General features: G+C 43.2%; 1 protein-coding gene across 2 annotated transcripts in view; it reads left to right on the plus strand.

The window, feature by feature from the left end:
• Positions 1-15,852, plus strand: part of KIF20B (kinesin family member 20B) — an 89,221-nt gene that overhangs the window by 49,000 nt on the left and 24,369 nt on the right. For both annotated transcript variants that reach the window (XM_045024982.1, XM_045024984.1), the window contains exons 21-27: positions 527-665; positions 1,837-1,959; positions 5,413-5,473; positions 6,817-6,942; positions 7,224-7,360; positions 9,588-9,743; positions 11,452-11,628. In XM_045024982.1, the coding sequence (XP_044880917.1) occupies positions 527-665; positions 1,837-1,959; positions 5,413-5,473; positions 6,817-6,942; positions 7,224-7,360; positions 9,588-9,743; positions 11,452-11,628 (919 nt within the window). The remainder of the gene's footprint in view (positions 1-526; positions 666-1,836; positions 1,960-5,412; positions 5,474-6,816; positions 6,943-7,223; positions 7,361-9,587; positions 9,744-11,451; positions 11,629-15,852) is intronic.

The following is a 15,852-nucleotide window of genomic DNA, read 5'->3' on the forward strand; positions in this document are numbered from 1 at the left end:
TTGGATCAAAATGACTTTGGGGAAGAAGGCTACCAGAGGCTCACCTGGGATAGTTTTTGGAGTATAGTACAGACCCCCAGGATCCAATCTTGATATAGGTAAAGCCATTTTTAAAATATTTTTCATGAAATAAATACTCCTGGGAATTGTGAGATTAGGAGAGTCTTTAACCTCCAAGATATAGATTCAAGAAAAAGTGCTATTAATAATAGTAGGGCCCAAACTTTCCTTGATGTGATAACTGACTGATTTCTTCACCAAATAGTTGCCAAACCAACAAGAGTTGATGCCATTTTAGATATTGGAATATTCCAAAGTTTGAAACAAAGTTCAGGGCTTTTTGAGTTTTTTAAAAAAAAAAGTGTAAAACCTAATAGAAATGTCTTTTTTTTTTTTTTTAAAGGACACTGAAGATTTTCAATTAAACATTGCTTTGCAGCTTACAACTCCTTCCTCTATAATAGTTTATTTTAACTTCCTTAATGATATTTAATCCTTCCTTCTCTTTCCCACCTTTCACCCCCAGGTTAAATAAAGAACTCTCAGAGAGTTCTGCCTCCATACAGCGTCTAGAAGTGGATTGTCAGAGGAAAGATGAGGAATATACAGATCTGAAAGAAAAGCTAGCTGATGCTAAGAAACAAATTGAGCAAGTGCAGAAAGAGGTCTGTAATCATAAGAGAAAACGTGTTTCTTTTGCAGATTAAATGTAGGGCTCTGCTAATCAAATATTTGCTCTCAAATATCTTTGGTTATATGAATTGTTAAAGCATTTAATATTCAAACAAAAATTTTAATGTCTTTAGATTTAGAATTATGAACCTAGAGTAAAAGTGAACCTGAAAAATATTGATACAAAACCCATAAGCTACTGAGAAAACTACAGTAACTCATCTTTTGAAAGGAAAAACATTCTTGCTAGTAGTATGTTTGCAATGGGTTCAAGATGACTTGAAAATAATGGTGAATCAGGTTACTGAGAAGAACTTTCCAGACTAATCTAATCATGTGTCACTGTGGAATATGTTGTTTTACAGGACTAACTTTGGGACTTTCCGTTTCTTAGACTGATGGAGACCAGACTCACTATGCAGATAACACACTGATTGGCCTTTTGGGGGGAGGCAAAGGGAGAGTGCTAATTTTGTTTCTCTTGCTTGTTAAAAATGAAGGTTACAAATTCCGTTGATCTGTGAAAGGAAATGAAAGAGAATAACTTCTAGTTGTATTAGTGACTAATATGTAACTACCAAGTAGTAGCATAATGAAAATGGAATGCTTACTGCAAACAATAGCCATTTTGCATTTTAAATAGAAGCTAAAGTGTGGAGTCTTGCATTAGTGATCAATTACATGTATTGCTGTCTGCCCAGGATAATAGCGCTTCTTGTCCTTCATCTAACCAGCATCCTAAATATTTAATGCTGAACCACTTGTGAAGCATCAGGAAAGGCCTGAGATCAAATGTCAACCAATTTTTTTTTTAAAAAAAACTCTACCATTTAAAATTACAAGATTAGCTTCTTAGTTTTATACATATAGCTGAAATTTTTACTTGACAAAGCTACCTGCGTTGATATCTGTTGAATACAGTAAATCTTCCCATTCAGTGATCAGACCTCTTTCTTAATTAAGATGAAAATGTAGTATATTGCACCTGGATTTTTCAGAATAATGGAGAATTGTCTAATTATTTGAAAGCTTGTCATGTAAACATATTAAATACTATTAGTAAATACAATCCATTTATGCCATCTAAATCTAAAAACCAAACAAATATAGGACAATTAATTGTGGACTTTTGTTTATCCTTTTATGACATGGACTGCTCTGCAGGTGTGCACAATGCGTTCAGAGGAGAAATTACTGAGAAGCAAAGTTAATGAACGTGAGAAAACTAAAAACCAATTTGCTGAGGAACTAGATATGAAACAGCGGACAATCCAGCAACTTAGAAAGGTATTTTAAAAATTTCTTAAGTTTTATAAATGACTTGATATGCCCTCCATTTGTCATTTGCTAATTATCAGTTTCTAATGATATTAGAAGGTTTCTAAGCAGTAAGGCAGTCACAGGAAATAGGCTAAAATAGAACTAACCATGCTAAAATTACCTTAATGGACAAGAACATTTTAAAAGACCTTCTCATAATAGTGCCTCATCAAATTGCCTTTGATAGAACTAAGTGGCCAGTACATAAATAGATGAATGTGCAAGGACCTGATCTGCAAATGTTCTTATACTGGCTTGAAGCGTCTGGATAAATAGTTGAAGTGCCTCAGTTTACACCTTCTCTTTTTCACCAGTAGACTGGCTATGAGAATGCCCCTCTTTGGTATATGGAAAAGCTACATATTCCAGATTTCTTCACTCTTAAGTATCAGCTCATTACATAATAACTCTGAGTGAGACTTTCTAGACTCTTACCAAATGCCAGTGTGCATCTTTGTTCTTCTTTGAGTGATTGCTCATGTGTATTCCGCAATAGGTGTGCATGCTCGCCACATGCACCAGTGCCAGAAGTTTTTCCCTTAGCAAGGGGAGCACTACTACGACCCCTGGAGTGGCGCCTCTATAGCGCTATAAGGGGAGCCGCATGCTCCACCCACCCTCAGTTCCTTCTTGCTGCCAGTGAAGGTGCATCGGAACTACTTCCTCCAGGTTCGCTTCGCTGCAGTTCGTCTCAGAACTCGTCATTCGTTGTTAGTGGTACCTGTGTTCGTAAGTTCAACAAGTTTCAGTTCAGTTAGTTAGTGTTCAGGCTGGGGCATGCCCTGTGCCCCAGGGTTTAAATTGTGCAACTTGCAGGCGTTCGATGCCCAGAAGTGACCCACACACCAACTGTCTCCGCTGCTTCAGTGAATCTGTAGTGACCACTGTAAGATCTGCAGATCCTTTTAAACCTGGCTGCTCAATGGCTAGATGCGGAGGAGAGAAGGTGTTCGGAAGGGGTCAGGCGTGTCCTCCTAGAAAGTAGAAGCCATCCACACGCCAGGCCTACCTGGCGAAGTGGTCCAGGTTCTCCAGGTGAGTGGGGTACTTCCCCAATGTCTGCCCCACTCCAACTTATCCTTGAGTACTTTCTTTACCTTAGAACTCAGGGCCTGGCACCTTCCTCCGTCAGGGTGCACCTGGCGGCTATATCGGCATTCCATCCACCGGTCCAGGGCTGCTCAGTTTTCTCCCATACCATGACCAGGCATTTCCTCAAAGGATTAGACCTGTCCTTTCCATATGCTAGACCCCCTGTTCCTCAGTGGGATCTAAATTTGATATTATCCCGCCTCACAGGGCCCCTGTTCGAGCCTCTAGCCACATGCTCATGGTCTCACCTTTCATGGAAGGTAGCCTTCCTCATGGCTATCACGTCAGCCTGGCGGGTTTCGGCGCTCAGGGCCCTGACCTGCAACCCCCCCACACGGTTTTTCACAAGGACAAGGTGCAGCTCCGCTCACACCCTGCATTCCTCCCTAAGGTGGTCTCCGCTTTTCACATGGGCTAGGACATCTTCCTATCTGTCCTCTGCCCCAAACCTTATGCCTCTAACAAAGAACGCTGCCTCCACACGCTTGATGTGTGCAGGGCACTGGCTTTTTATCCGGACCAGACTAAGCCATTCCGCAGGTCTTCGCAACTATTTGTTGCTTCAGCCGAGCGCATGAAGGGTCAACCGATCTCCACCCAGAGGCTTTCCCGGTGGATTACATCGTGCATCCACACATGCTATGACTTAGTAGGGATTCCCTCACCACCTATTGTGAGGGCACACTCAACAAGGAACTCCACCAGAGAGGTCCTTTGGGGCCATCTGCCTGTCCCAAGTCAGGGTAAAGGAGGAGGGTTGGGCGTGGGGCTAGCAACTCCATCCCGTAAAAAAATCAGCTTGCTACAGAAACGCCAACAATAGAGTTAACAGAGACTTTTAGCCTGGAAAAAGAAGGGTCTTCAACTCGAAGATGCATGACGCTGGGTGGTGAAAGCCGCGAGGAAGCCACTAAGCCGATCACCCTTCTTACAACCAGGAGGATTACCATCGGCACATGGAACGTGAGAACCATGTACGAGTCAGGAAAGACGGCGCAGGTTGCAGCAGAGATGAGGAATACCTGGCGACGCGACCTTCAGGCTGATAGCAAAAAAATGGGCTATACCTGGAACCAGCTAGAGCGAATGGCCCAGGATAGAAGACTCTGGAGATCTGTGGTTGGTGGCCCATACCCCGATTGGGGTGACGGGCATGAGTGAGTGAGTGAGTGACTCAACAAGGGCTCAGGCCTCGTTGGCTGTCTTTGTGGCCTATGTCCCTATCCAGGACATCTGTAGAGCTGCTATCTGGTCCTCAGTGCACATGTTCACCTTGCGCTATGCAATTGTCTCCCACGCCAGGGATGATGCTGGTTTTGGTAGAGCTGTGCTTCAGCCAGGGAATCTGTGAATTCCTACCCATCTCCATCAGACATAGCTTGCAATCACCTACTGTGGAATACACATGAGCAAGCACTCGAAGAAGAAAGGACAGTTACCTGTTCTATAACTGGCGTTCTTCAAGGTGTGTTGCTCATTTCTATTCCACATCCCGCCCTCCTTCCCTTCTGTTGGAGTTTGTCTGGCACGAAGGAACCGAGGGTGGGAGGGGGCGCGAGGCTCCCCTTATAGCGCACTATAGAGGCACCGCTCCAGGGGTCGCAGCAGCGCTCCCCCCCACAGGTACTGCTAAGGGAAAAACTTTCGGCACCGGTGCATGTGGTGAGCACGCACATCTACTGGGGAATAGACATGAGCAACCCCTCTCGAAGAACGCCAGTTACGGAACAGGTACAGGTCTCTCGCAACTTACGTGCATTTAACATGCGCGATTTCAACTATACGCGTATGGCCGGAGTTGGGGGGCGTGGCCTCAAGATTTAAAGGTCCTGGGGCACCAGCTGTGGCTGGGAGTCCCAGGGCCTTTAAATCACCCAGAGGACTCCCAGCTGCAGAGGTGGCTGGTGGCCCCTGTGGTGAACTAAAGGGCCCGAGGCTCCAGCCACCAGGGAGCTCCGGCCCCTTTAAATGCCAGCCCCAGCCCAGCTGCCAAAGCTGTGGGTGGAATTTAAAGGGCTCCTCCGGGCTCCCCACCGTGGCGGGAAGCCCGGCGGAGCCCTTTAAATCCCGCCCACAGCTCCGGCGGCGGGGCCGGAGCCAGCATTTAAGGGGCGGCGGGGAGCCCGGTGGAGCCCTTTAAATGCCCCCCGGCCCAGCTGCAGGAGCTGCAGGTGGGGTTTAAAGGGCTTGGGGATATAATTTTGGCTATATGCGGTTTTCGCTTTACGCGATAACCACAGAACCGAACCCCTGCCTAAGATGAGACTTGCCTGTAACTGTCCTTTTTCAAATGTATTAGTACTAATTTCCTTTTGATGTACTACTTAGGAACTGTTGGGTAATGAGCAGATAGAAGAAATCTCAAAACAATACCAGAATGCATGTAAAGGTAAGCAATAGCCATTTTTGTTCATATCCTGTCATGAAATGGCAGCATAATGGGTTCTTGTTGTGTAAATAATTTGCTTAAAGGGTTTTAATATATTCACATTTTAAAAATATTGTTTGGATAAAACAAATTCCAAGCCTAGTATTTAAAACTTTCAGGTAATGAGCTGCAGTTTTGTTTAGCCCATGTCAGTTGGTCTATTAGAAAGCAAGGAGATGATGCAAAGGATATAAATCCCAAACTCCTTTTTCATTTTATTTTTGGAGAGAGATCGTGGGTTTGCTGTAGTCACACTTATAACGTTTTAAAAGTCTGAGGAGGTGTGAGAGCTGCCATTTTAATAAAATCTCAAAGATTAAAATTCTGACTGGTTAATGATAGTTAAGGCTGCGGTTTGATCACGGAAGTCACAGAATCCGTGTCCTCCAAACGCCCCAGTGACTTCAGCCAGTGCCATCTGGGAGCTACAGGATCCCCTGCTGCCTGAGGCGGCAGGGAGCTGTGGGCTATCCCTGCAGCTCTGGGCCACTGCGGGTGGCAGGGAGGAGCCCCGCAGCTCCCCTGCCGCTCCTGGCCACCCTGGGCAGCAGGGGGGACCCCGCAGCAGGTGAGATCCCCACTGCTCCCATGCACCATGGGTGGTAGGGGGGATCCACAGAGCTCCCAGCCGCCACAGGTGGCAAGAAGGCCCCACCACTCCCAGCCCCTGCCAGCTGTAGGGGGGATCCCCACCACCGTGGGAGGCAAGAGGGACCCTCAAAGCTCCTGGCTGCTGTGGGTGGTAGGGGGACCCTGGCAGCTCCCAGCTGCAGCGGGGAACCCTGGAGCTCCCAGTCTCCCCACACCCCAGCTGCCCAGCCTACCCATTTTGTCTTGGGTATTTTTAATAAAAGTCACGGACAGGTCAAGGCTTCTGTGAATTTTTCATTATTGCCCGTGACTTGTCCCTGACTTTTACTAAAAATATCCGTGACAAAAACTTAGCCTTAATGATAGTTACATGTTGCAGCCTTGATGAATGTACCTCAGTTGAACAGTGGTTCCCCTCTCATATAGTATTGGAAAAAGACACTCACAAGGAAACTTTCAAATGGCTAAATGCTCTTCCTCCAAATCTCCTTTTGGGATAAGCCCTTTGCTGCTGGTGGATTGGATTTTAGTTTTTGTTACTCTTGTGGGTGGGGATACCCGAGTTTGAGAACTCTGGCCAGCAGAGTGTAAATGTGTTCTTGAACTTTGTAACAGAGCTTTGGATCCAGAGCTTTTAATGGGCACACTAAATTGAGGGAGAATGGTAGGGAGAAAAAGGAGCCTTGTTTTTAAATCTATTTTTAAATCTTCAGATCTGCGTGCAAAAGAGAAAATAATTGAAGACATGCGACTGACATTAGAGGAACAGGAACAGACTCAGCTGGAACAAGATCAAGTGCTAGAGGCCAAATTAGAAGAGACTGAGAGATTAGTTTCTGGTAAAATACCTATCTAGAATAGGAGCAAAAACATACTTAGTAGATGCTTAGGAACAATTCTCCATTTTTATCATTGTTTGTAACTATTATATTGGACTAAATCCATAACACCATTGGAGTTTTGTTTAAATTTGGCCCAGTGGTGTCATTTCTGCCATATCTTCGTTCCGGCAGTAGTTGTGACTGATAGATGTGGGAGCTGTACTACAAGAAGGGTGTGAATGTGGTAAGAAGTTTAAAATTGATGCAAACCACATTATTTCTTCCTGTATTCTGACTAGAACTGGAAGAATGGAAGCAGAAATATAAAGAGATGGAGAAGAGTAAAAGAGAGTGGCAACAAAAAATAAACAAACATGAGGACAAAAACATAGATGCAGTTAGTGGAGAACTAATCAGTCTACAAGAAAGACTTAAGGTAAAATTTGGTGACTTAAACTGAATTCTCTGTGTTTAAAGTTAAAGCAGGCAAGCAGCTATATCGTGTAGGGCATGTTATACAAGTGTGTGAGTGAACTGAGTCTCACTAGTAAAGGAACTTCCTTCTGAAAGATGAAGTACCATTCCATAACTGCTATGTACTGTGCAGCATATATGACATGTCTAACCAGTCCTTATCCTTTCTTCACAAAAGAGTTGGTTTCTCTTTGGGCTCTGGCCAAACCACTAAATCATTTGAACACTTTCTTTACTTTTCTGCCTGCCATTTTCTTCCATCAGTTTGCCCACATCCTAGTCATAACGTTTCTAATAACCACAACTATTTAGAAAATACAAAATCTATCCTTTTAGTAGATGGTAACATTTAACACTTCATATATGAAACGTTCACAATGTGCAATTCTAACAGGGATGCAAGTGCAAAAAGGCTTAAGGCCATAGAAGGTGTTTATGCCAAACCTGCAGTTAGAACCTCTGCTCTGTCCCATGCTTAGTCCATCAGATTAGACTGTCTCTTATGATGATGAACTTTGCCTTCTGACCCTTAACTCCACCCACTTATGGTGGTGACCTATGTTTGACTCCTTGGGCAAAGGACCTGGTTCTGCACCAGGGAGCTTGAGGACGATCAGGCAGCATGACCTCCCACAGCTGTAAATTGATCTGGGCATGTCTGCAAAACTGGGAGTTCCCATTTCAGAGGTTCTTTAAGACCAGACCATGGGACCACAAATCTGTGACAGACAAAAAATCAGTAATAGACTTACAGCCCATGTGATTTACATCTTCAGCGCTGTCTTCTCAAGGAGCCAGGAGTGGAAACTTCTTTTAAAAAAAAAAAATTAAAGCAGAGGAATGGATTGCCAAAACCAGGTGGGCAATGAGGAAAGAGCCAGGGCCTTGGGCTTCCCGTGCCTCAAAGGCTAGCTGTGCTGTGACAGCCAGGTAACCATACTGCATGCTTGAGAAATGCAACTAGTTGCCTTGCTCTAGGATCCAGCTTGCACCCTGCCTTCTACAGATACCTTAGTTCTGAGGAAAATTATATCTGGCAGGGAAGATAGAAATAGCATTATGTGACTTTCTGAGAAATTAGTGGACCTGCGTTTCTGTAGGTACCTGGGTTACTGGTTCAGTCCTGTCAGTTGCTGACCAGTTATATGGGAGAATGTCCTGCAAAGAGGTTTGTGGACAGTCATTTTGGTTCTTACGGTAAAGGAGGCAGAGTTTATGTTGGCTGAAGTGATATTCTTCAAGTGAAACATGTTCATCACTTTCCCTCAGTGCCTCTGCCTTTGTAGTCTATGGGGTAGTATTCTTTTTCTTCTGCCCTGGGGGAGCAGTAGTATGCATCTGCAGTTCACTCTGCGGCAGAGCAGGGAATTCAAGGGATAGGGACAGGAGAGGACAGGAACAAGGGTTCTTGTTGGCAAAATTTTTAGCACAGATTGATTGGTACCAGGGATTAAATAAAATCAGTTCCCTCAGCCTCTCCTCATGAACTGAGGAAACTGGGCTTATTTAGTCTGCAGAAAAGAAGAGTGGGGATTTGATAGCAGCCTTCAACTACCTGAAGGGGGGTTCCAAAGAGGATGGAGCTAGGCTGTTCTCAGTGGTGACAAATGGCAGAACAAAGAGCAATGGTCTCAAGTTGCAGTGCGGGAGGTCTGAATAGGAAAAACTATTTCACTAGGAGGGTAGTGAAGCACCTGAAGGATTACCTAGGGAGGTGGTGGAACCTTCCTTAGAGGTTTTTAAGGTCAGGCTTGACAAAGCCCTGGCTGGGATAATTTAGTTGGGGCTGGTCCTGCTTTGAGCAGGGGGTTGGACTAGATGACCTCCTGAGGTCTCTTCCAATCCTAGCCTTCTATGATTAGACAAAGTTTATGTATGCTGCTGTAGATCAAAACACAAATGTTTATCCCATAATACCATTCCAAAAGTTTTTTTTAGAAACTTTGTGCTATTTTTATAAATAAAAGAAAAAGTTTATTTCAGGAATATGCTGGTATCCAGTTGGTGGATTGATATATCTTTGTTTTACTATTAGGTTTGTCTGTCTTGTCCTAAAAAATGTAACTGGGTGTCCTCCCTACAATACGCAAAGATTGTCAATTTAACATCAGCCTAACCTTGGGGAGCCTTCTCCCTTGCTAAGAAAAGATTTATACCTGACTCTTTAAATTTTTGATTACTTAACACAGGAAATTGAAGAAAAGTGTAGAACTGACAGAAAGAAATGGGTGGAAGAAAAAATGGGGCTTATAACTCAAGTAAAAGAAGCTGAGAATCACCGAAACAGAGAGATGAGAAAATTTGCTGAAGATAGAGAACGTCACGTAAAGCAACAAACAGAAGTGGTGAGTAGTAGACCATCCGTTCTAATTTTCATGATGTTTTAAACAGGTTTCAAAGAAAATTAAAGGGCTTGATCCTGCAGAGTGCTTCCTGTGAGATACACTCAACTTCCAAGAGGAGTTAGGATATTTGGAACTTCAGAGGACTGAGTTCTTCTTTCTTCTTTTGTCATTTTACAGGAAAGTCAGGCTGGGAGATGGTCAGTTTGTGGTGTTCTTTATCATACATAGGGTGGATTTGATTTAAATCACTAGTCAGAAAGACTCGATTTAATCATGGGTTTCTCCATAAAAGTGCATTCTTGTTGGTTGTTATAACCTTAATACATATTCTTCACAACTCAGAGATAGATATAGGTTTCATTTTTAGAAGGTACACACTATACATTTTTAAACAGTGATCTATTCTGAAAACTTTTCAGATTAGTTTTACAGCTATATCAGAAAATGAATGATTGTTTGGTTATTTCACTTACCAAAGGTAATTGAAGCAGATATTTATGAAGTCACTGGGAGGTGAACTACCTCCAATTCAACAGGTTAATCATTAATATTTGGAGGATTTTCTTACCATGCTGTATTCGGAGGAGAGAACATCACCAGATAGACATTTAAATTGTTTTATTTAACTAAAACAACAGTGTTAAGTAGTCTGGATTTTTTTCTTCAACCACAAACATATCATATTTTAACAAAACAAGCATATGTCCCTTGCTTCTCACATTTATCTCCAGACTGCTTCTCCTTGTCCAGATCTATTCCGCCCCCAACAATCTTCTATTCATTGAACTTTTTGAAACTTTGCACTTTTAGAGAGAGGTAAGGGATTGACTGTGTACACAAATTTGCAGAATGACAATAGAGTTGAGGTCTATTATTTCTCACCTCTATATATTATTTATTTATTTAAAAACATTTTTGCTGTTAACAAGCTTGTTACCTCTGGAGACACAAATCCACAGTTTGAGAACTGCAAAACTAAGCATCTCTGATGGTATCTTCTAGACTGAGCACTGAGTCCCATTGGGTCGATAGAAAGATTAACCTAAATAATCTGTACAGAAGCCTGTGGAACCCCATAAGATTGGGTCACTAATCCATGAACTATTGGGACTCATTTACAAAACTTTTCTTAAACATTACATGAATATATTGTCTCATACTATAGAATTAGAATTTATAATCTCTATTCCATGATGCGATATCTTTGAGCTATAATGTATCTTAATTAAAACTATCTTTTGGATAGGTTTTTTCCTCAAAAAGCATTTTATCAAAAAAATCCAATTTAAATTAAAAAAAATGAATTATTTATTTAAAAACATTGATTTTTATCCACCCTGATCATACACTTACCATAACTATTAAGAAACATCTTAAGCATAACAGGAAATGAATCTATGTAATTGGAGTGGGCTTTTTTTTTACTGAAATTCTGCACTTGAAAAGAGAATGCGAGAACAAGATTTATTATTTTTATATGCTTTTTTTTAGTGTTTTTATACACTGTCAATTATTGCAAATGAAACTAAATTACTTGTCTCGCTTTGTGTAAGTGTAAAATACTTACATTGGCTTTATTTCCTAGATTACTAGGGTCTACCTTTTTGAGCATAAATATAATAGTTAATCATTTGAAACCGCATAGTTGGGACAGTTCAAATAGAAGGTGTTTCAGGGCTTTTCTAATCACTTTCCATTTTCTGTTTAGGAGACGCTTACTGCACAGCTGGCAGAAAAGGATAATGACCTGCAAAAGTGGCGTAAAGAAAGAGATCAGCTAGTAGCAGCTTTGGAAGTACAGCTCAGTACTTTGGTTTCTAGCAACATTAAAAAAGATAAAGAAATAGAGGAACTGAAACATACCACATTAACGGGTTCAGGAAAGGTCAGCCTAATCCTCCTCCTGTGCATTTTGATTTGTTATCTATTAGTTCTACATAGCATTATCGTATTGTTGCAGTCTTGGTTTCAGAGCTGTGTAAGCTTCAAATATTTTCAACATTTCAAAGCAATTAAGAACAAATTTAAAAAATAAAAACAGCCCCATAGCTTGCTTTGGAAATGAACTGGCATTAGTGGTGGGTGAACTTCCAAAAGGTTCAGTGGTTCAGAAAAGCATTTGAAGTTTATTTGAACTCTGTGATAAAGAAACTGGACTGGAAATCTCAAACAGACTTTCTTATGAAACTTCTAGTATTTTCTTGGACTAGCCACCCTGAAAATTCCATGAGAAATAGCCTTTGTTGGCTTTTCATTTCCATCTCTGCTCCAGGCCAAGACCAGGATGCACAGTGGCATGACAAGGGGACGGGGAGGAGGAAAAAAAGCAAAAAACAAACGAAAGAGTTAACCCAACTTTCAAATTAAACTCAAAATAAAATTTCCAAACATTTTTGTTATTTCCTTCACTTTCTCAACTTCCTGTTTTGGCCAGTGTCAGAAACAGAACAAACCCTGTTACAATGCATTTATAAGTCTTAAAAATGAAATGTGGGAACTAAATTAGTTAACATTTGATGGCTGTTTTCGTGATTTATTAAATCAATAGATGGGGTCTCAGTCCAGTTTCTTGAGGACAGTTATTCATGTTAAAACCACCAACACAACTGTTACCTTTATTGGCAGTCCTGGCAGAGAGGTTATGAATGAATGGGTATAGGGACTGAACTCATTGTACCTCAAGAGGGGGAAACCTCTATCAGGTTTGGAGTGCATAGGCAGAATAGCATGAGGAAGATTAGGCTGCTTTTTTTCATGCTGTATGTGTTTTCTGGTACTGTGACAGTCCTCGAGTGCCCAGGACTGAATCACCTTGTTAACCACCCCTGTCTCCAGCAAGAAGAAGACTTGCTTGTGCTTAATTGGGTGTCTGCTCCCCGACATACCTCCAATCTGTTAGCCACCCAAACAATTTCCTCTGGGCTATGCCAGCCCTTACTTTGCCTTGCAAGTTAACAATAGGTGCACCCCAGTTCCCAAGCCCCTTTGAAGGATCCCCTTTATCCTCTGAACACTCACAGTACTACCAGGTCTGCTGTTCCCAAAGGAATGGGGTATTCACCAGCTTGTTTGAGTCAATTCAGGATCAGCTCCTTATAAGACTGAGTTATATTTGTAGTTAAAACAATCATAAATTTCTTGATTTCTGATACTATTTAACAGATACTGAGTAAGGAAAATGGAAACAGGGTTACATATGAAACAAAATCAACACTTGCTTTCTGGAGGCTTAACTTAATTTAACAGCTAACCACCTGTCTAAAGTAGGCTTATCTTGCCCAAAGCCTTTTTTGCAGCATTCCAACCAAGGCTGGTTGTGATACTGTTTTCATGAATGTAATCACATGGGCCAATTACTTCCTAGGTGCAGGATAACAGGGTGCTTTCCTTGCCTCCCACTATAGTCCAGTAAACGTTTGAAGTGTACTTCCAGATAACACTCTTTTCCCCGTCCCGTTTTTCTCTTCCTTCTTACAATCCTTCATCTGTGTCAAGCTGTCCGGGGGGAGGGATGGGGGGAGGGGGAGGGGGAAGAGAGAGAGAGATTGAGAGAGAGACTGACTCTGTCCCTCTCGCTTGTTACAGAGCAAACAAATATTACCTTATAATGTGGGATACAGATATTATAACTAATATTAATATGTGCCGCATCCTACAAGCATTTCATAAGTGTAACCACTAAACACTTTCTCATAACTCTAATATCTATTTTGACAACACTAACTCACAGGTGAGTCAGACTGGTTTCCAGCTATGCATTTGTCAGTGTTCAGTGAGGCCCATGGGCCTTGGCATGAGCTAGCACCTGGTCTGCCATGTCACAATACGTATTGAGCTCAGACTGGTGATTGTTAATGAGACAATACTCAATTTACATTTCAACAGATGGATAAACATTTCTGGTCTGACAAGAGACCAGTTTTTCGCCTCTTAATTGCAAACTATAAGAACATATTTTCATTATATATACATAACTCTTTACGTAGTAGCAGTACATACATATGATTGATATTCATAATTAGTGTCACATAAGCTGTTACAGACCTTACATGACCCTCTTTGGTGAACTAGAATGTATATACCAAGGGTACGTCTACACTACGGGATTATTCCGATTTTACATAAACCAGTTTAGTAAAACAGATTGTATAAAATCGAGTGCACGCGGCCACACTAAGCACATTAATTCGGTGGTGTGCGTCCACGGTCCGAGGCTAGCATCGATTTCTGGAGCGTTGCACTCTGGGTAGCTATTCCGTAGCTATCCCATAGTTCCCGCAGTCTCCCCTGCCCCTTGGAATTCTGGGTTGAGATCCCAGTGCCTGATGGGGCAAAAATCATTGTCGCGGGTGGTTCCGGGTAAATGTCGTCACTCATTCCTTCCTCCGGGAAAGCAACGGCAGACAATCATTTCGCGCCCTTTTTCCCTGGATTGCCCTGGCAGACGCCATAGCATGGCAACCATGGAGCCTGTTTTGCCTCTTGTCACTGTCACCGTATGTGTACTAGATGCTGCTGACAGAGGCGATTCAGCAGCGCTACACAGCAGCATTCATTTGCTTTTGCATGATAGCAGAGATGGTTATCAGCCGTTCTGTACCATCTACCATACCCTTGTAAATTGGCTGTGAGATGACGGTTATCAGTCCTTTTGTGCTGTATCCTCTGCTGCTGTCATAGGTGCCCCTGGCTGAGATCGGCCGGGGGCGCAAAAGACAAGCAGAGACGGTTACCAGTCATATTGCACCGTCTGCTGCTATCATGGATGCCCCTGGCTGAGATCGGCCGGGGGCGCAAAAGACAAAAATGGGAATGACTTCCTGAGTCAATCCCTCCTTTATGGCATCTAAAAATAGAATCAGTCCTGCCTAGAATATGGGGCAAGTGTACTAGAGAAGCAGTGTATCAGAGAACCAGAGAGCACAGCCCCTCCATGTCAGATCCCGCCGAAATGATGAGCTGCATACCATTCACAGGGGGTGCCCCTGCAACAACCACACCTGTTGATTCCCTCCTCCTCCAGCCTTCCTGGGCTACCGTTGCAGTGTCCCCCCATTTGTGTGATGAAGTAATAAAGAATGCAGGAATAAGAAACAGTGACTTGTTAGTGAGATAAAATGAGGGGAAGGCAGCCTCCAGCTGCTATGATAGTCCAGACAGGACATTAAGCAGTGTGGGGGAGAGGACCCCAGCATCCCGCTGCTATGATAGTCCAGGCAGTACAGAATCTTTTCTTTACACATGAAGGGCGGGGGCTGATGGAGCTCAGCCCCCTATTGCTACGATGAAGATGGTTACCAGCCGTTCTGTACCATCTACTAGGAATGACCAGGAGTTTTTTACCCAGGCGCCCCCGGCCGACCTCACCTGAGGCCAGCCAGGAGCACTCACGGGCTGATGATGAGGACAGGTACCAGTCCTATTGTGCAGCACCATCTGCCACAAGGCTGATGATGAGGACGGTTACCAGTCATATTGCACCATCTACCACCAGTGAGGGGGAAAGAGGATACTGCAATTGAGTGCCGCAGCATCGCGTGTACCAGCAGCATTCAATAGACATAGGGTGACATTTAGAAGAGTCAAGAGACAATTTTTTTCCCTTTTACTTCTGGGGGTGGGTGGGGGCTGTAAATTGACGAGCTATGCCCTGAACCACCGCGGACAATGTGTTTGACCCTACAGGCATTTGGAGCTCAGCCAAGAATGCAAATGCTTTTCGGAGACTGCAGGAACTGTGGGATAGCTTGAGTCCTCAGTCCCCCCTCCCTCCCTCCATGAGCGTCCATTTGATTCTTTGGCTTTCCGTTACGCTTGTCATGCAGCAGTGCGCTGAGTCCCTGCTATGGCGTCTGTCTGGAGATTTTTTAAAAATGCTTTGGAATTTCGTCTTCTGTAACGGAGCTCTGATAGAACAGATTTGCCTGCCCATACAGAGATCACATCCGTATGGTCCATGCTGGAGCTCTTTTTGGATTTTGATTTCGGACTGCATCGCCACCCGGGCTGATCGGAGCTCCACGCTGGGCAAACAGGAAATGATATTCAAAAGTTTGCGGGGCTTTTCCTGTCTACCTGGCCACTGCATCTGAGTTCAGATTGCTGTCCA

The sequence above is a fragment of the Mauremys mutica genome, chromosome 7, assembly GCF_020497125.1.
Source record: "Mauremys mutica isolate MM-2020 ecotype Southern chromosome 7, ASM2049712v1, whole genome shotgun sequence".
In the NCBI taxonomy this organism is placed as follows: domain Eukaryota; kingdom Metazoa; phylum Chordata; order Testudines; family Geoemydidae; genus Mauremys; species Mauremys mutica.